The sequence below is a fragment of the Pinus tabuliformis genome, chromosome J, assembly GCF_031772625.1.
Source record: "Pinus tabuliformis cultivar Carrire ecotype Pingquan chromosome J, CPIR1, whole genome shotgun sequence".
NCBI lineage: Eukaryota > Viridiplantae > Streptophyta > Pinopsida > Pinales > Pinaceae > Pinus > Pinus tabuliformis.
Genome location: NC_142295.1, coordinates 658,326,163 through 658,346,101, shown reverse-complemented (window position 1 = coordinate 658,346,101; position 19,939 = coordinate 658,326,163). Strand labels below are relative to the sequence as shown.

The 19,939-nt window shown below is 38.7% G+C and overlaps 1 protein-coding gene across 2 annotated transcripts in view; it reads right to left on the bottom strand.

Annotated features, from left to right (window-relative positions):
* LOC149228617 (SNARE associated Golgi protein family) overlaps positions 1-19,939 on the bottom strand; it is a 324,383-nt gene that overhangs the window by 36,709 nt on the left and 267,735 nt on the right. Inside the window, exon 5 of one of the 2 annotated variants that reach the window (XM_089378291.1) lies at positions 14,753-14,819. The exons of the other annotated variant lie outside the window; for it this stretch is intronic. Within the exon in view, the coding sequence (XP_089234417.1) occupies positions 14,753-14,819 (67 nt within the window). The remainder of the gene's footprint in view (positions 1-14,752; positions 14,820-19,939) is intronic. 2 annotated transcript variants of the gene reach the window in all.

The following is a 19,939-nucleotide window of genomic DNA, read 5'->3' as shown; positions in this document are numbered from 1 at the left end:
CAAATTTTAAGCAGAAGAATATATCATTTTAATCATAAATTTCTGGGAAATTTTCTTAGTTTTTTGGCTACCATTTTTCTCCTGTCTGCTGCCTTATTGAGCCTCTCTCTTTTGTTGCTGCATTTTTCTCCTTTCTGGAAAATTCTTTACTTTCTCTGCCTACGTTTTGGGGTTTCTCCTCATCTCTGTGTTTTTTCCATCACTCCTCCCTTCTCCTTGTTGCATTAAACCCTCAACCCTAACTCGTGTTTCCCTTTCTATCTCCTGCCTCATGTCCCTTCATCATTGCCCTCTCGTTGTCCCTTCCTCTGCGTCGAGAGCTCCTTCCATTCCCTCACTACTCAAGCCTGCAGTTGCAAAACCTCCATCGCTGTCATCCTCCTCGAACTCCCTTTGCGTCCATTGCTGCCCGCAGGCTCCTTTCCTCTAATCCGCAACTCTTCCTCACTAGCCCACAACCTCCTTTCCTCCTCGCATTTTGCAGCATACCTTCTCCATTGTTGTGTTTCTCCCTTGCTCCCTGCTGCCCGAGTTTCCTCTCCCTCTCGCAGTCCTTGCTCCATTCTTTGTTGATGCCACCAATCTGCTCTCTTCCGCCATCTTGCACTGCACAACCAAACAAAATCGATTTGACTTTGTTTTATTTATTTTTTTTACTTTGTTTCGATTTCATTTAGGTTAGGTTTCATTTTAGTTAGTTCCTTTTTTATTTCATTTTATTTGATTTTTTACTTTGGTTAATTTATTCATTTCTTATTTTAAATTTGATTTTTATCATTTGTGTTTGTTTAGTTTAGGATTTGCGTTAGATTTTATTTTATTTTGTCTTTTGACTTTTAGATTGGTTTATTTTGATTTCATTTCAATTTTATTTTATTTTTTGTTTTATATTTTTTATTTTTATTTTGTATGACTTTGTGTTTTGATTTTTTCATTTTCGTTCTTTTTTTTTATTTCATTTGAAAAATATTTAAAAAACATTAAGAAAAATTTAAAATTTTAAAAATTAAATTTTGGTGACTTTGATTGCGAATGAAATAAATCAAAAGAAATTTAAGCTTCCACATATAGAAAATTAATTTTTTATGTGGCCTACGGCCCATAAAAATTTAAATTTAATTAAGTTCTTTTGATTTTTACTTTCGGTCACATAAAAAAATTTCATTTGCCACATTAAACTTTGCTTCATAAGCTTAGCGCATTAAACTTACCTAAGGGATAATTAAATTCTAATTTAAAGTTCCTTGGTGTCTTTTGTGTTAAGTGTAAAATTTTAAATTTTGTGGTAGTGATTTCTCTATTATCAAGAGCAATTAATGTTTTAAAATCATTGACTATAGGAGAATGATTAATTTTTCTAGATCTGGGGCTATTGAAAAAAATTATTTCAAATCTAGAATATCTTACATTTAATCGTTCATGATCATCACTTTCGCCACATTTATAAATTGCTCTAGAAAACTTTTTTTTTTTATCTAGTTTATGGTTAATTGAATATAAAGGCACTTGTCTATAATTCTATCTTGTGGTTGTGTCTTATTCGTATTAATTGTTTGATCTATTCATCTCAGCTAACCAGGGCTTATTCTATATTCTACAAGTTATTCATCCTTAAGTCTCCTAGATCCTGTGTTCGACAGGTTATCCTCATTCATTTACCCCTAGGGACTACCCCCCCTTGACTTATCTAAGAGACAGTCTAAATGGAGTGAGTAAGGATCAGAGTGACAACCCTTACTTTGAGCGTTATCACAGTGCCTAGACACTTTGTGCGACAACAAGCCCTTAATAATATTTTAATGTGCAAATAACAATAACTTTGGTGACAAGCCCACCAAATAGCTCAAATGTGTAAAATAAGCCTTCCTAATGAGGATGAAATGATACAAAAATAGTGCAAAGGGCCATTGGAAGGCCAAGATGAGTCCTCAATGTGCCATGATGAAGAGGAGGGCTCCAAAAATGATGATCAACGGGGTGGCCCCTTGATTTCCAAGCAAAATATCCTGTGCTGCTCCCAAGTGGTTGTGGGGCACAATCAATGGTCTCATGGGTCTCCAAGTGGCTCCATAATAAGTCGTTGCTCCATCAATGAGGGCTAGAAGATGGCATAAGCCCTCCCATGTCTCTCTGGATGAGACAAACCTCCTTTGGGTCCTGGATCAACTGCCAAGTGTTAAGGGTAAATGTCTGGCCGACTGGGCAACATGGTCCAAGTGCATCATCATCTATTTATGATTGGGGCACGAACAAGCAATGTGTGGCACTGTAAAATCCTATGGTGTAGTAATCAATGCTCTGCAAGATTGGAGACCCATGGCTCTCAACACTCACCCTATAAGTACCATTATGACCCTTTGGACGGCTTGAACCCCGTATAGGAAGACCAAGTCCAAGATGAAGACCCACTTGCAATCCTATATAAGATCCAATGTGTCTCCTTACCTTCCAGTACAACAATTCATTAGTGCAATTAAGTAAATACGCTTGCTAATCAAGGGGACAAGTGAACACTTCATAGTGTCATGCCCTTCCAAATAGGCTTTAAACATGTACTAATGTTATCTTCCTTGACAAAGAGGTTAATGAAGGACCCTATTAGGTGGTTTCTACCTCTAAGGGATTGGCAAGTCCATAGTACATCCACCAAATGGCAGGGGTCATGTGAAATAATGATGGAATGAAGTGGGGCAAAATGGGAGGCACCAAACCACGTGCCATTGTACAAGGGTAGCTATGATAAGGGAGGCCATACCTTGGGTGTATGAATGTAGAAGGGAGCAATCGTGGTACATGAGTTACCCCGGCCTTTGTTTTTCCACCCTTCTTCATATGCCTTTTTCCCTTTATTGATTTTTCTTCATTTTAATGCTCGGGGCTCAAGGGGATGAGAGCATAATGTGTAAGATATAGTAGTGGATTCCCCCTTAAAGTGGGGCAGTTCATCGCCCACCAGGGGTTGGGGCAATCATGGGTTCCTTGATGATGTAAGGGGCACTCATAGGGGCCCTAGGAACTAGGGCGATGGCCATATATATAAGGGGTAGAGTTCATGTTTGGCTTTTGCCCATGCACTAAATTTTAATGTCCCGGCCATCTTTTGCATTTTATGATACATTTCTTGTTAGAAGTGGCAAAATTATGCTTTTAACTTTGTTTTTAGCTGCATCAACCTCTAGGGCATCATTCCAAGCCCAAACCAAGGTGGGGGCAAGGGAAGCGGTAGGCTAACACCTTGTGGACCCAACGGCCAAATGTGGACCCAAATGGGAAAAATGCGTAAAGGGATTATAATGAGCAAAGGGGAGTATGATATATGTGAAAATTCCAAACAAGAATCCTATTACAGCCATAGTTTTAAAACCGGAATCAGTGACTGGACCGGTCCACCTAATAAACCAAGTTTCAAACCAGGACTAGTCAGGTCTAAATGAACCGGTCTTTAAAAAAATACATGAAATAATTAGTTTTTAATAAAAAAACTATTTTTAACATTTAAAAGTTTAAAACTATGACTCCATACCAATAGAGATAAAATATGCAAGTTTTTCTCATCTATATACCTTGTAAAGGTGAATATAGCAAAATGGCATCAAGTGCAATACATATTAGCAACAAAATACATAATCAATGAGGCTCTAAATGGCCTCTAGAGTCCGAAAACAATGCTCTAAGTTATCAGGTCACTAACCTACTACAAGTCTACATATCAGTGATCAACAACATGATCACTCCTCATCGTGATCCAACTCATCACCACTACTAGACAAGAGATCATCAACATGAGCTACATAAATAACATGGCTCGGAGTTTGAGGACTCCTAAAACTCCTATATAACTTTAGTAGTAGTAGCAAAAATAGACATCAAAACTACAAATCACTGATCAACATCGTCACTCATGAAACTCATCATTGATTCAACACTACTAGAAATACATAAACATCATCAACAAGAGATACATAAACATCATCTAGCTCAAAGTCTTCAAACTTGGATTGCTCAACCTTATAACATGATAGAAATTGAAAAGGTTTAACATGCCTAACCAATGATTTTGGTTTGAGTGAAGGGTTCATCTCCTCAACCTTATAATGTGGTAGAAAAAGATTAGCATGCCAAACTAGTTGCTTTCCTTTGAGTGAAGGGTGCATTCTTGTTAAGGCCATGGTAGACGAGTTCAACAATCAATACTACCAACATCAACAAAGTTCAACAATCAATGCCACCAACATCAAGGTTCTTAAAGGGCTTCATGCTCTTAATCAAATGCCAATCTCATACCCTCACGCATGATAGAATCAAATGGAAACATTGCAAACCCCCAAACCATGAAATCTCAAAAACCATTAAGTCTACTGAATTTTGAGTGAAATCTAAAATTCCTGTTTCTCCATATGAAATCCAATGAGGTCGAAACCACTCTCAAACATCCTGAGCCATTTCATGGTAATGTTAAAAATTTAAGTAAAAGGATGAAATGAAAATTAAAGGAAATGTTGCTTTTACTTTAAGAATTTAACATTACCATTAATTACCAACATTGCTAGGGTTGAGATGTGTTAGGAAATGAGAGGGTAGGCATGTTTCCCTAGAAGGATTATTTTTAGAGGAAAACAAACCCAAATTTCCCTTAAACAACTTCAAAACTCACAAAAATGCATTCTATGGGGTTTATAGCTACCCTGGCAATAAACCAGTTGATTTATGATGGAACCTACCATTTTGACCATAAACTAGCCAATTTTGTCCTAAACTGGCTGGTTAGGAACGATTTTCTAATTTTTTGTCGAAGGGAGTGGTCAAACCGGGTTTTCTGTCGGTTTGACCAGGCCGGCTAGTGAATCAACCGGTTTTGACCAGTTACCAGTTCAAACCAACTAGTTTTTAAAACACTCATTACAACAACTGGAAATTATTCTCCTAATTGTTAATTTAATTCAATAATTTATTTATTGTTTGCTACAGCAAATACTGAATAAATCACATTATAACCTACAGAAATAAAATTGCAGAAGAATAAACATTGGAATAAATGCTAGCACACACACATAAAATAACGCAGTTATTTTTGGATAGAAGTCCCCGGAAAAACCCAACTTGGGAAAACCGGTGCAGCAGTTGAGGATTTTATTATTAAGCAGCAGTAAAATAATGTGAGTACAACCTGGATGTTGAATACTAGCAATCCTGCAGAGAAAATACCGACAAAAATCTAGTGACGAAATTTCCTCACCCCACAGGGAAATCCGGGCTCTGACCTCAGCTCCAAGTGAGTCGTCGAAACTGGCTCTGCACAGCGACTGCAACACCCTAGCGCAGTCCCTTCTACACTCAGTTTGAAACAACCTCTCCTCCAGTCGTCTAGTCTGTTGCTATCTGGGAAAATGTCTTTCCTCGCCTCTGGAACCTCTATCTAGCTTCTGGCACTGAAATTCATCCTTCCCCAACAGAATTGAAATTGCCTCTAGAGGCTACTGCACTACCCCAGCGTCAGCCTCTCTGTGGCTCTTCTGCCTCTATGCAAATGCAGTCACCGAACCTGGAATCCTTCCTCCAGCTTCACTGTCCCTGCCCCTCTCTCACTGCTTCATTCGCTAGCTCTCTCTCCAACAACTGACTGTCGCTACTCTGTGTTGGAAAATGTAACTAGGCTCGGTCTTCATTAATGTATTTGAGTCATCATGTAATGTACTTGTCAAAAGAATAACAAATAGAATTTTATTATTATTATTATGAATTATTAAAGCATGGGTTTCATGCTTGGGTCAACATGTTTTAGGTCAAAGTCCCCATTGAGGACTTCTATGATTTGTTATGAGTTAATAGAGTCATTTTACTTTTAAAGAGACCCTTCTTGGGCTTTTGAATCATGTAAAAAGGATAAGTATTGAGTCAAAAATGAATTATGTTACCTCCACACCAAGTCGACCTTAAGATGATCAAGTCGGCCTCAAAGAAGGTTATTCGACCTCACCTAAAGGCTATAAAAGAAGTAACTCGAATTCATTTGGAGGATATCAACTCAAGCAAGTTCGATATCTCTTTGAAGCTGGGAAAAAGTGCGAAGTGAAGGAAGAAAGCAAAAGGAGTGCGAGTTTGATCTAGGAGAAAGAAGGAAGAAAAATCGAAATTTGGTGCATCTCTCTCTCTCGTGCCCTAGATTGGAAGATCGAAGTTCTCTTGTTGTTGTCGTTGTCAGTTGTTGCATGTTGTTGCTGCTAGATCAAGTATAGGTCGAAGTTGTTATTGTTGGGTGTTACTGCCTCAGGAAATCATATTGGGCCAAGATCGAAGTTTCTAAGTGAAGATCGAAGTCTCTAAAACAAGATCGAAGTTGTTGGGTCCAAGAAAGTGCTACTACTGCTGCTATTGCTACCAAGTCAAGTAGGATCATCTACAAAGGAAGAAGAATGTTGACTTAGTGTGGAGGAAAGTTTGTATCAAGATCTAGTCTTGGAATATCTCAAGAAAACTATTGAAAGAAGAATTATTGACTGGATTTTCCCCTAGAGAGGGGTTCTCCCCTAGCTGTGTACCTATATCTGGTGTCAATTGATTTATGTGCTAATGCTTTGGTAATTGCTTGATGAACTAAAAGATAGAAGTTATAAAGAAACCTAGTAAGAAATCATGAACATCACAAGTAATTGTCAAGTATAAGAAAATCTTTTTGCCTTTCTGATTTTTCAACATTCTAGAAATCGATCTGCTCATGAAATTGAACCTCTCAAGTGTCTTCTCCATCACCACATCAATCTCCTCTTATAATCCTCTGTTGGAACACCAATGGCCAAGATTAAAACATAATCGATGGCTAGGATCATCTCTAGATCGATTTGTGTGAGTTTCTAGATAATTCTCACCTTGACTTAATTAATATTGATTAATTAACCATATTCCCTAAGTTTAGACTTAGGAAATATTTAAAAATTGGCTAATAATCTAATTAAGTCATTTTTAGGCGAAATTTCCAGAAACGATTTTTGGGTTTTAGAGATCTCATGTATTCTAGCCTCTCCACAAAATTTCAAGGCTATAACACATCTGATTCTACAAAAAATAAATCTCCCTCTTAGCAAGCAATGTCAATGTTGCAGTTATCGTTATCGGGATATTATCGGCAAGGGAAAAAATGGGGAAAAAATCGTAAAATACAAAAATATTCATTTTTTTCCAATTTTTTTAATATCTAAAGCATCTACAACATAAAATAAATACATTGACACATAAATATGATAAAAGAACAACATATAAGATGTGTAATATCATTTCTAGTGCTACATCACACGTAACAATGAATCATGTCTTGAATAGTAAGTCCTGACTCCTAAGTCCCAACTTAGCCTCAAAATATCAACAAAAAATATAATAATGTATCTCATATCATGAGTGATAATGTCATAGACAATGAAATGAACCAAATAACTAAAGTCTAATACCACTGATTTCCTCTGCCCCTCTTGTGAGAAAATGCAATAACTTTCCCTTTCCCTCTATATGTAGATGTCGGTGGAGTTGGCAATGGACTCTGTTGTGCTCTAGAAGCTGAAGAACTAGGAGCTACAAGAGGTAGACCACATCCTCTACTGGTGACAGGGGTAGCCTAGGTAGGTTGTGTCACCTCCTCCTCCTATTGCTCCTCCTCCTCATCAAAAAATCGCAATTTTTCCAAGTTATTGTGATTTTTTGTGAAAAAAAAAATTAACATAAAAATCGGGCGATAATATCACCAAACTCAAAAAATCACAATTTTCCGATATTATCGTGATAATATCGCGATTTTCGCAACACTGTGTTCTAGTTCTACTGCACACCCTGTAGCAACACCCTATCTCTGCATCATTTCCTGTCAGGTTGTTGATGTTTGGCCATACTGCCCACCACCCACTGCTCAACTCTAATATACATTGCATTTGTGTTGTTGTTGACCCTGCTATACTGCTGCCAAATTTGCACTGCAACTCCCTCTCATTTGTTGTTGCTACAACTGCAACATCTCAACTAAAAAGCATCCAAAATACTAAATCAATTGTGACTAGTATAATGCATCTATCACCCAAGTCTCTGACTGTTGCTAGTATCTGCACTGTCACTGAAGAATCTGTGTTGCTACTGACTCCGAACCGTGCCTACTACACTGCTGCCAACTCTGCACTACGCTCCCCAGCATCAAACTACTACTAGTCCCTGCAACTGTCATTGACTACATCAACTGCCACTGATCCATCCTGCTAATAAATATTGTGGTCCCTTGTAGTAGGGTATTGATCCAAGTGGTGGATTCCTCAAGGATCCTACCCATCTGACACATTGGAGTCTCATACTCCTCCTCCTAGATCTGGTGCTCCATTATCTTCTTTCAAGCCTAGTACCTAGCTGGGACCCTTCCTTTCTTTGCAACTCGCACTTCCTTTGGCACTTATTTCCAGCAACTGAAAGTTGAACTGCTATCCAGATCTGCATTTTGGCTAACTCACACAACCTCCTCTGGCAATCTCGTATGGTCATCCTTGCAAAGTTGCAAAATCTGTGAAACTCAAAACTGGAGAAAATAAACCCGAAAATCTCCCTCTTTCCCACTGCTCGGCTGCTGGATCTGCTACTCGCATTCCCTTCTGGAGTGAAAAGATTTGCTCACAACTACATCGAAGTTGCAACTAGAAAAATTAGATCTGTAAATCTCGAGATCCCCTGAGAGAAATTTTCCCTCTACTGCGTGTGCTCCTCTCTTCCACCCTGATGTTGGCTCTGCTCTTAACGAACTACTACAAAAACCACTGCATCCAGCTAGAGATTTTCTCAACGAAAAAAATATGAGTTACTCCCTTTGCCTCTGGAATCACTCAATCTAGTAGGATCAAATTTTTTTGTCCCACTCGGAAATATTGAACCTCCACAAGTAGCTCGACCTCCTGGCAAAATGACTGTGTTTCCCTTTGGAATTTCGGCCTGTTGCCCACACTGAGCAGCGAAATTCCTTCTCTTTTCGCTTTTGAGCTCTCCAGCTCGTGAACTGTGCTCTGATACCATGTGAAAATTCCAAACTGGAATCCTATTGCAGCAACTGGAAATTATTCTCCTAATTGTTAATTTAATTTAACAGTTTATTTATTGTTTGCTACAACAAATATTGAATAAATCACACTGCAACCTTCTACAAATAAAAATGCGAAAGAATAAACATTGGAAGAAATGCTAGCACACACACATAAAATAACAGAGTGATTTTTGGACAAAAGGCCCTTGAAAACCCCAACTTGGGAAAACCAGTGCAGAAGCTGAGGGTTTTATTATTAAGCAGCATTGAAATAATCTTAGTACAATCTGGATGTCGAATATTGGCAATCCTGCAAAGAAAATACTAGCAAAAATCTAGTGAGGAAATTTTCTCACCCCACAGGCAAATCCGGGCTTTGACCTCAACTCTAAGTGAGCCATCCAAACTGGATCTGCGCAGCTACTATGCCACCCTAACACGGTGCGAACTGGTGTCGGGGAAGAAGGACCACATAGCCAAAATCAGGATTTCCCATGTAGTGTCATTCCTATAGCTAGTAGCCATTAAAGGAGATCCCACAAGACTAGGATACAAGATTAACCTCCAAGCTAAGGTAAGAGAACATGAGTACAAGCAAAGCCCATTCTTTCTGCGGAATCCCCCCACCAATCCATGTGCAAATGTGCCCGAGAGAAGCAAGCATAAACACCCAATTACGTAATGAAAATTCATTACCTTCGGGGTTGGAAAGCCCACCCTCAAACATACAATCATAACAGATGAGCAAGGGTCCACAATGGCTGACTTAGGTGGTAGAGAATAATGACACATTGAGCTATCAAGTGGTTGTCAAGGGGCTACTGGCTACCAGGTGAAGACAAATCTAGGAGTATAATGGCACATTGAGCTATCAAGTGGTTCTCAAGGGACTACTAGTTGTCTCATTGTCTAGTTTATACCTTTTAGGGTTTCCTTCTCCAAGGCCTGCTAGATTTTGCGGCAATGGAGCCATTACCCCATTGTTGTCTCTTGGTCTAGTTTATGCCTTTTAGGGTTTCCCTCTCCAAGGCTTGCTAGATTTTGCAGCAGCAAGGCCCAAGTTGTTCTTCATTTCTATATCATTTACTTGTGTTATCTTTTTTTGTGTAAGCTTGGTAGTACTTCCTTTTTCTATTAATTTTCCATAAACAGGTAGTAAAATATGTCTATCAAAATACTTCTGGTGACCTCAACCTGCCCGCAGGAAACCAGGTCTGTTGGCCACCGATCCGCATCAAAAGCTGTCCAAAATTTAAACAGTTTAATTCTTATCATCCGGGTTGCATTTGCTGCTATATCTACTATATTCTTCATGCTTGAAAAGTAAATCCTATTCAACATAATAACAAAATTTAACCATCTGGATCTCTGCTTCAATCATCTGATTATTCTATTGGAGCCGGGTCTTTCACACTTGACTCGAGTACTTCACTCTGCAACAGTGTCTGGATCTGCTTTTCCATTCTCTTTAAGTAGAGGTTTTGATGATATTGCTGCACTTGAACTGACTGGATTTCCTTCTGGAGATCTTTTAAGCTTGGTTCTTCTTGCATGTCCACTTTTGGCTCTTCTCTGCCCTTGTAAGTTATCATTGCCTTGGCCAAAAGGTTTTTCATTACCTTGGCCAGTATTGTTGGACGGTCTGCCTAAACAATGTTTGGCGACCTCGAGTATGGCCTGGATCCTGAATTATTGGCTCCCAATCTACTATTGGGATTTCTTCATTTTCTACATTGGCATTTAACTCCCCTCCCATGCTGCTATTACTGCTTTTACTTCTGTCGGGGTTCCTACATAGTAGGCATTGATTAAATTCTGCATGCTCTCCTGTCCAGTTCTTCTTCCCCTTTTTCTCTATGGTTTTCTTGCCGATGCCTCTGGGCCTTTCATTTTATGTTCTACCTTTTTTCCTACTCTTCTGCTCACTTTTCGTCCCTGTTTCCTGCCTTCTTTTACCATCTTGTTTTGCTTTTGTTTCCTACAATCCCTGCACTCCTGCAGCCTTAATTGTTTCGGTTGTTGGAGCTTCGAGGATTGGTGAACAATGGAATTAATACTACCTGTAATGTGAACCAGTAATAAATCATTAAAATCAATAATAATTTTATACATAGTGTTCTGCCATTGCGTTTTGGTCTGTGTTTTGGCCTTACCACTCCCAATTTTCTTCTCATTCGCCACATCGCCCCCAGTTTGCAACCACTCCATTAAAGCCTTGCTCGGCTCTATGCCCCCCCTGATCCCCATTCAATAGGGTCTCCCTAGGTGTCCCCTTCCTCACTCATGGTCTAGCGGGCTAGAGGTTTTCAGGGGAGCTAAGCTTTTTTAGCCATTCCGCCACCGGGACAGGCCCCCTCTTCACTTTTCTGTGCTGCGGCTTCCCTAGAATGCCATCACTACCCAATGTCTTCCCAAGTTGCTCTTTCTCCGACCTTGCACTACCCTTTTGGTCTAGAGTTAGCCCTTTCCTAACCCACTAGTCTATATTCCTAATCCCGTGACGAGAGTTTCCCACCCGACTCCATGCTATCCTCCCTTGGCTTTTTTTGTCTATTTCAGTTCCTAGCTTTCTCCCCTCCCAGGTCCAGGGGGCAACAACACCCCCAAGAGCTCGCAGAGGCCTCAAGGCTCAATTCTGCAGCTGTTCCTACTAGCAGGCATTCTTGTTTTTTCCCCAGGTTCGGTTCTCCCCCCAAGCCTCTCACAAGACCCTTTCCTCCCCCCCACCCATCCAAGAGTACCGTCCCTTTATAGCAAGACATTTCCATAAGGCAATTACAGATGTAAACACAATTTACCACAGCCTTCAGCATCTACGAGACCAGAAAGTCTTTTTCTAACCCAGGACCAGCCATGCCCCTTACGAGGTTCGTTTTTTCCCTCCCACCCTTCCAGGAATGCTATCAAGTCGAACCCATACAATATTAACAGGCAATTATACTTGAACACTCAGGATTTTTCATTCCTTTTCTCAACTGAAAGACCAGACACTCTTTTCTTAGCACAAAACCAGCATTTTCCTATTACATTCATTACTTCTCTCCTTATTTTCCATTTTCTTCTCCATTTGCACGGCATTGTTACCCACTCCGTTAAAGCCTTGCTCCTCGACTCTATGCCCCCCTGATCCCCATTCCCCAGGGTCTCCCCAGGTGTCCCCCTCCTCACTCATGGTCTAGCGGGCTAGAGGTTTTCTTAATGTCTTCAGAGGAGCTGAGCTTTTTCAGCCATTCCACCATCGGGACAAGCCCCCTCTTCGCCTTTCGATGTTATGGCTTCCCTAGAATGCCATCACTACCTAGTGTCTTCCCAGGTTGCTCTTTCTCCGACCTTGCACTACCCTTTTGGTCTGGAGTTAGCCCTTTCCTAACCCACTGGTCTATATTCCTATCCCCGTGATGAGAGTGTCCCACCCGACTCCGTGCTATCCTCCCTTGGCTTTTTTGTCAATTCTGGTTCCTAGCTTTCTCCCCTCCCAGGTCCAAGGGGCAACAGCTCCCCCGAGAGCTCGCAGAGGCCTCAAGGCCTTTCCTCTGCTCAATTCTGCAGCGGTTCCTACTGGCAGGCATTCTTGTTTTTTCCCCAGGTTCGGTTTTCCCCCCAGGCCTCTCACAGGACCCTTCCCTCCCCCCCCCCCCCCACCCATCCAGGAGTACCATCCCTTTATACCAAGACATTTCCAACAGGCAATTACAGATGTAAACACAAAATTTACCATAGCTTTCAGCATCTACGAGACCAGAAAGTCTTTTTCTAACCCAGGACCAGCCAGGCCCCTTACGGGGTTCATTTTTTCCCTCCCACCCTTCCAGGAATGCTATCAAGTCGAACCCATACAATATTAATAAGCAATTATACTTGAACACTCAGGATTTTTCATTCCTTTTCTCAACTGAAAGACAAGACACTCTTTTCTTAGCACAAAACTAGCATTTTCCTATTACATTCATTACTTCTCTCCTTATTTTCCAAATTCTTCTCCATTTTCACGGCATTGTTACCCTATCGACACAGGGGGGAGCTGTAATTGCATACCAGGTGTTGCAAACGAATTCCGGTTGCTAATCGTCACGCCCTTTCTCCAACGTTCACCAGCTGCTCCGTCCACTCGTTCTCCCTCGGCTCGCTGCATGCATTCACCCAGCTGCCTTGCCACCTTTTTTTCTAGACTGCTCACCCACCTACCTATTCTCATTACCAAGGTACTCTCCACTTGCCGCTTTTCCATATCCGCCTCCCCTTCCTTCATATGAGATCCTCGGTCAAGGCGCCCACTTCCCATCCATTTATTGTCCTCCATCGTCTCCTTACAATTTCCGGCTGCGCTAGCTGTCTTCTGTTTTCCGTCTCCCTTTGCCGGCTGTCCTGCCCTCCTTCCATCTGTCCTTTCCTTATACCTTCTGACTCCCATTGCCCTACGCACCCCGATCAGGGATTTTACTTGTGTTATCTTTATATTAAGTAAATTTAGAAATTAAATTTCTGCATTAAAAAAACAGATTTGCAAGTTGCCTATTAATTATTCATTTGATAATCTTTTAATTATATTCAACAACTAGTTTTCACCACTGGCTCAAATCTGGAAATTACCTTCAAAAGTATCATAAATCAGATTTGATTTATAAGACTGAATGCATATGTAATTTCTTATCCTGAATTGGATCTAATTGGTGTATGCTTTAGTTTTTTAATGTGGGAATTTACTTGTATAAAACATCACATCATAATATCATATATCTGTTAAATCATCTTTACTTTGCAAAACTATATCTTTATTTTGGTCAAGTTCATTGATGATATTTTAAGCGTAAAAATGTGCATCACATTTTATCATAAACCAGATTTACATCTTAAGTCTAAGGCTTTAATAATATATTTTCTAGACTTAATTCATTCAATCATTCACATCTAAGGATATCCCCCTTGGCCTTGCAAGAGCCTGCCAAAAGTGAGGAGAAATTTACAGAGATGAAAATGGTACTTCTCCTAAGCATGCCTAAAGTTTGCATCTGTGGGTTAAGGAATTTTTCACTTAGATGTGAGTTGAAGAGGCAACACACAGAAAATCAAGATGGTTTTTGAGGAAATCATCTGGAGTGTTAGCACATCTCAATCCTCTCTTGGGATTCTCTGACAGCTTACAATTCATTTCCATGCTCAAGCAGGAAAGGGATTCAGAAGAATTCAAACAAAGGAGCAACTGAAATTATTTTATTCTTCTCACTTATCCCACGGTTAAAAATGTATAAATAAATAGGTACCTAGAGAGAGATTGTTGGCAATAATTTTATTGAAATCATAACACTGCTGTGCAAACCATGTTAGCAGTGCTCAAGTGGATTGCATCTTCATTGATTCTAAGAAATGAAGAAGCCATCTCACAGTGGAAAACTGCACAACACTAAAAGAATAGACATCTCTCAGATTGACAGGTTAAAAGGAAGATTAAGAGAATAATTGTGTTACTATAAACCAAATCAGAGTCTATGAAAGAAAGTTCACTAATAGAGATCATCATATTTGAGTCTAGGCTAAAAGCATTAGATGCACGCTAACCATTGCTCCATGAGAGGCAAAGGTGGGATTTATGAAAGCATACAGAGGCCTAGTGTCACTATTTAAAGTTTTATAATTGAATGCAGGCAGAGATGAATCCTGAATTGAAAGAAGACAATATCACTGTTATTGATAATGCAGCATCAGATGACTTACAATAAAGGCTCTGCCAAAAGCACCAGCACTCACATATGCCCACGTTCCAGGAAGCATCCCCAACCAACTGCAATAACTTGGCCATTATTAAGTTTACCCGAACATGACTAATCTAGCTGTTAGGATGGATTTAATACTTGAGCAGCAGCACAATGAAAAAACCATAAATGTAATGAACTATTCCAAAAAGTGGAACCTCAATATATTAATAGAAGAGAAAGAAACTAGGTTATTAATCCTTACGAAAGAGAAATGACTCATGATTATATCACATATCTAAGATTTTTCTTCCCAGACATCCATATCAATGCCCTTATTTCTATACCTGATTTCTTGTCCATGATATTCCACAAAATCTCTAAAATAAACTACTGGCATTTTAGTCTCCAGATTTATTCAACTTTTCCTTGATAAAGCTAGATATTTAATGGTCATAGTTCATATTTTTAAGAATTTTTTCAAGAGAAATAGCGTATTTTATAATTGTTGAATTTGGGAATACGAAAAATAGTCATTCCCTGTGTCTAGACTCTAATCACACAAAAAACTCTTGGGAAAGCAATTCAACTAGTTCAAATAGTTCTCTCTCAATCTGCCGTTATGTGATTTCAGTTATTATGTATGCAAATTTAGATATGGTATCAGAGCCACAGTGAAGTCAAGGAAAAAGCTATCCATTATACTGAGTGGATGACTACTAGGAACTGAAGGATCATAAGAGCATAATACAAAACAGACCCAAGAACACCAGCAAAGGAGAAACTGCATGGCATACACAGAGATCTGTGTGCACAGAATAATAAGAGCAAATGTAACAAGAATTTATAGTGCTAGCACAAAATTCAAGGTGAAATCACAACAAATTTTGACATGATACCAGCTTAGAATTTCAGGAGAAATCAGCAAAGTTTAAGAGGCAGCACACAGATTTCAAAAAGGAAGCATTAACACATATTGAGGTACAATATTCAAGAAAAAATCAGGCATAGAATTCAAGGAGCAGAAAGGCATGCTTTTGAGGCAAAAACGGGCATGCTTCTCTAGCAATGATTTTGAAAAATCGGGATGCCATGAGTTTCAAGATAGTGGCTGGTGTGAAATATGTGAAACAGAATTTCCGGCATGGTCCAGTTTCCAATGGATGAACTGACCGATGAGCAGCAGAGTATGACTGCCATGATGGACTAACACCAACACTAGTTCATGAATTTTAGCATGGATATTTCCACAGTCGATCAATTGTTGTTGATGAGGACTTCTGGAGAACTGTGCGTTACAATCATTATTATGCCCAATGTTTCGGGTGAACCCTTCACCCATCTTCAGGGACTAGAAGCTTACTGATGATGTGAAGAGTGTTGGACCTCTATAAATAGAGGATTGTGATGGAATATAACCGTTAGAAGAAAATAGTCATTATAGGAGGAAAATAACAACAGATAAGAAAATATAAAGAATTAGATAAATAAAGATTAAAATTAAAATAGTTGATGAGGTATATTTTATTCTTAATTAAAATAATTTTATTATTAATAAAGAGAATTTTAAATTATTAAAAAGAAAAGAAAATTTGGTAAAAATTAAAAATTGGCCAAAAAGAAATTAGTGGAACTTTTTTTTTAAATGGGGTATAATAATAAGGAGAATAAGATCGGTAAATTTTGATTAAAAAGGAATTAAAAGAATTGATTTTAGGTCAAAAAATTATTATGATTAATCATATTTAATGGAAAACAAATTATTGATTAAAGATTGTTAAAAAATTTAAAGAAAATTTTGGTCAAAGGGAATTAATGAAGCTTTGAAAAATATTTGGGAATAACGGATTATAATAAGCATTGAAAATGTTATAATCAATAAATTAAGATGGGTAAAATTAGATTAATAAAGGAATCTAAAAAGTTTAGGTCAAAAGAATTTTATTATATTGTAAGTTTTTTAAAAACTAGTAAGGAAAGGAAATTACAAAGATAAATAATATAATTATTAGTACCTATAATTAAAAGGAAAACTAAGTTAAATTAAAATTAAATTAAAATTTTATCTAATTAAATAAACTAAAATTAGAAATTAAAATTAAAATGAAACAAGAGATACAAAGGGTGGGCAGGGGGTTAAGAGGGGTAAGAACTTGAAACAAGGGGGCAGGGTTTAGTGGACAAGAAATGAATCGTGGGCTTCCAGGATTGGCTTAAATGATACCCATCATCCCGATTAAAGTTGTTGGGGTGTTTTTCAATTTCAAGGGCTTCCCTAGTGACTTGGTTGGTATGGAAGGGTGCAAAGGCTAAGATTTTGGTTTTATCAAAACTAATAAGATACTTGGTATTATGGGAGTGTTTGGCGATAGTGGATTTAGCAATGTGATTATGGTAGGTGTCAGCCATTTGTTCTTTGAGTCGAGCTTTAAAGCAGAAAATAGAAAAAATATTGGGTGCTGTTTTCTGGGCTGATGCTAGCAGAATCAGCATAATTATTCACCATCATGTATAGCAGCAGCACACTCAGCTCTAAAGCAATGGGGACAAACTTTGCCACAGGCAGTAAATATAACATTTTGCACAATGTTTTGAGAATGTTTAATCAGAAACTTAGTGCACAAGTTTTTTCAGAATTTTAATCAGAAACTTTCTACACAAAAAATAGTTTTCTGGAAAGTTCTGGGCGGACAGAAGAATTTGTACTACAGAAGGCGGTGGTGCCAGATTGATTCCACAGTTGTGTTGTGCTGTCAGATGGCGCCACAGTGTGTAAATACTAAACACAACAGAAATTTTGAAGGTAGTTAACAGGATTTTTTTAGATTAATTATAATATTTCCTTGGCATTTACTTGTTGAGAGAAAATGGGGAGTCTCACATATAATGTTGGTCCAAGTTCAAAGTTCACTATTTCAACATCTAGAAGCAGTGCATGATTCCCATATTTTAGTACAAGAAGATGTTGGGGCTGGTCACAAAGAAAAGGAGACCCTGGTGATGAGGATCCACAGAAAGAATTTGACTCGAGGAACACAAAAGCATAAATGCAAATAAAATTTTCCATAATAGATGATATGCTACAACAAGTGCAAGATGTGGAGCATGCTTTCACAGTAGAGTCAAGGCAAAGAGAGATGCATGAAACTTCTAAAACGTTAAGGGATTCTTTACCTTAAGGTATCATTGTTTTCAATAAAATGGAGAATAAGCTACAACAAGTGCAAGATGTGGAGCATGCTTTCACAGTACAGCCAAGGCTAAGAGAGATGCATGAAACTTCTAAAAACATTAAGGGATTCTTTACCTTAGGATATCATTGTTTTCAATAAAATGGAAAAGAGTGATTCAATAATGCAAGAGAACTGAGACGAATGCTTGATTGGCTATGCACAAAAGAACGCTTTTGCTTGAAGGGAATGGCTCCTTTACATGCTTTCCACTCGCACACCCTTGGTAGACTCCATCATGATCCACTCTAATCTCCGGCATTCAGAAACCATCTTTCTCACATGAGACATTGCTTTATAGTGCAGATGAGCAAAGTTCACATTGATGATTGTTGTCATGAATCAGCGCATGGATTGGTCTTCCATTTGTTGAAAAATGTAACTAGTATCGTCTTCATAATTGTATTTGAGTCATGATGTAATTGTTGTTTTTCCACAACCTTGATGTCTAGGATAGAATCTTAAATCACTGACGCTACCAAACCAAGGATCACAATGAAACTACTTTGCACAGCGGAAGATAAATAGCAGTAAATCTACTAGTGCACAAAATATAGACAACATTTTACAAAATATTGTAAAAATATGTACAATAACCCAATATCGTTATATTAATCTCACTAAATAATACAACAATTTAGAGCTCCCATACCAAGGATAATGGCCCTCATACATCCACTAGTACAAGAATACAAAATTGGGGCTTGGTGTCAAATTGTCAATCCATCGACAACCAATCTACCCTCAACAAGATACCCTAGAGTTTGACCATCTGGTTGTCGTGTGCTCTCTCAGCGCCTCTCGGTAGTACCCTGTACCTGCCCGATCCTTCCACTCCCGATCTGTAGCACTGCTTCCATCAACGATCCAAGTCCATCTAGCCACTCAATCTCGACTATCCAATCTACTCACTAGTTGTGCCTTAGTCCATCAAGGGCACAACATATCGAGACTCCTATCGCATTGTTCACAACTCTGTTTGTGAACATCTCTCAATCTGCCCACTGCTGCTCCTTAGCTACTCAGGGACATGATGTTAGAAAACCAGAAAGGCAGAAATATTTTCTTTATGTTGATAGTTACTTGTGATATTCTTATGTTTTCTTATGTTCCTCTTTTATCTTTAGTTCATCAAGTAATTACCAAAACAATAGCACAAAGATCACCAACACTAGATATAGGCAGACAGCCAAGGAAAAACCCCTATCTAGGGGAAACCCAGTCAACAACTCTTCCTTAATAACTTCCTGAGATAATCCAAGACTCTAACAGACTTCCTCCACACCAAATCGGTCTTTTCTTCCTTCTGTAGTTGATAACCTTTTCAACAATAACTTTGACTTGGCAGCACCAACTTGTAGCAGCAACAGAACTTTAATCCAGCAACAACTTCGACCCAGCACTTAGCCCAACAACAACTTCGACCCAGCGATTAGCCCAGCAACAACTTCAACCCAGCAACAACTTCGATCCAGCAACTGTGCTTCGACCCCCAGTAGTTGACCAGAAAATCCACGTGTCAGAGAGAGATGACCCAAAAACTTTGATCTTGATCTTTCCAACACTTCTCCTTTTCTTCTTGGAATTTCGCACTTTTTCTGGCTCCTCTTGGATATCGAACTTGTGAGTGAGATGTCTCCAAATGAATTCGATGTCTCCAAATGAATTCGAACTGCTTGTATATATAGGCTTCTGGTGAGGTCGAATTACCCAGTTTGAGGCCGACTTGGTGTGGAGGTGACAAATGACTTATTTGACTCGATAATAAATCTTTTTAGATTATTCAAAACCCCAAGAAGGGTCTCTTTAAATGGACAATGACTCTAATGACTCAGAATAAATCCTAGACGTCCTCAATGGGGACTTTGACCTAAAACATGATGACCCAAGCATGAAACCCATGCTTTAATAAGTCATAATAATAATAATAATTTTTTCTTTATTTTGATAAACACATTTCATTATGACTCAAATACAAT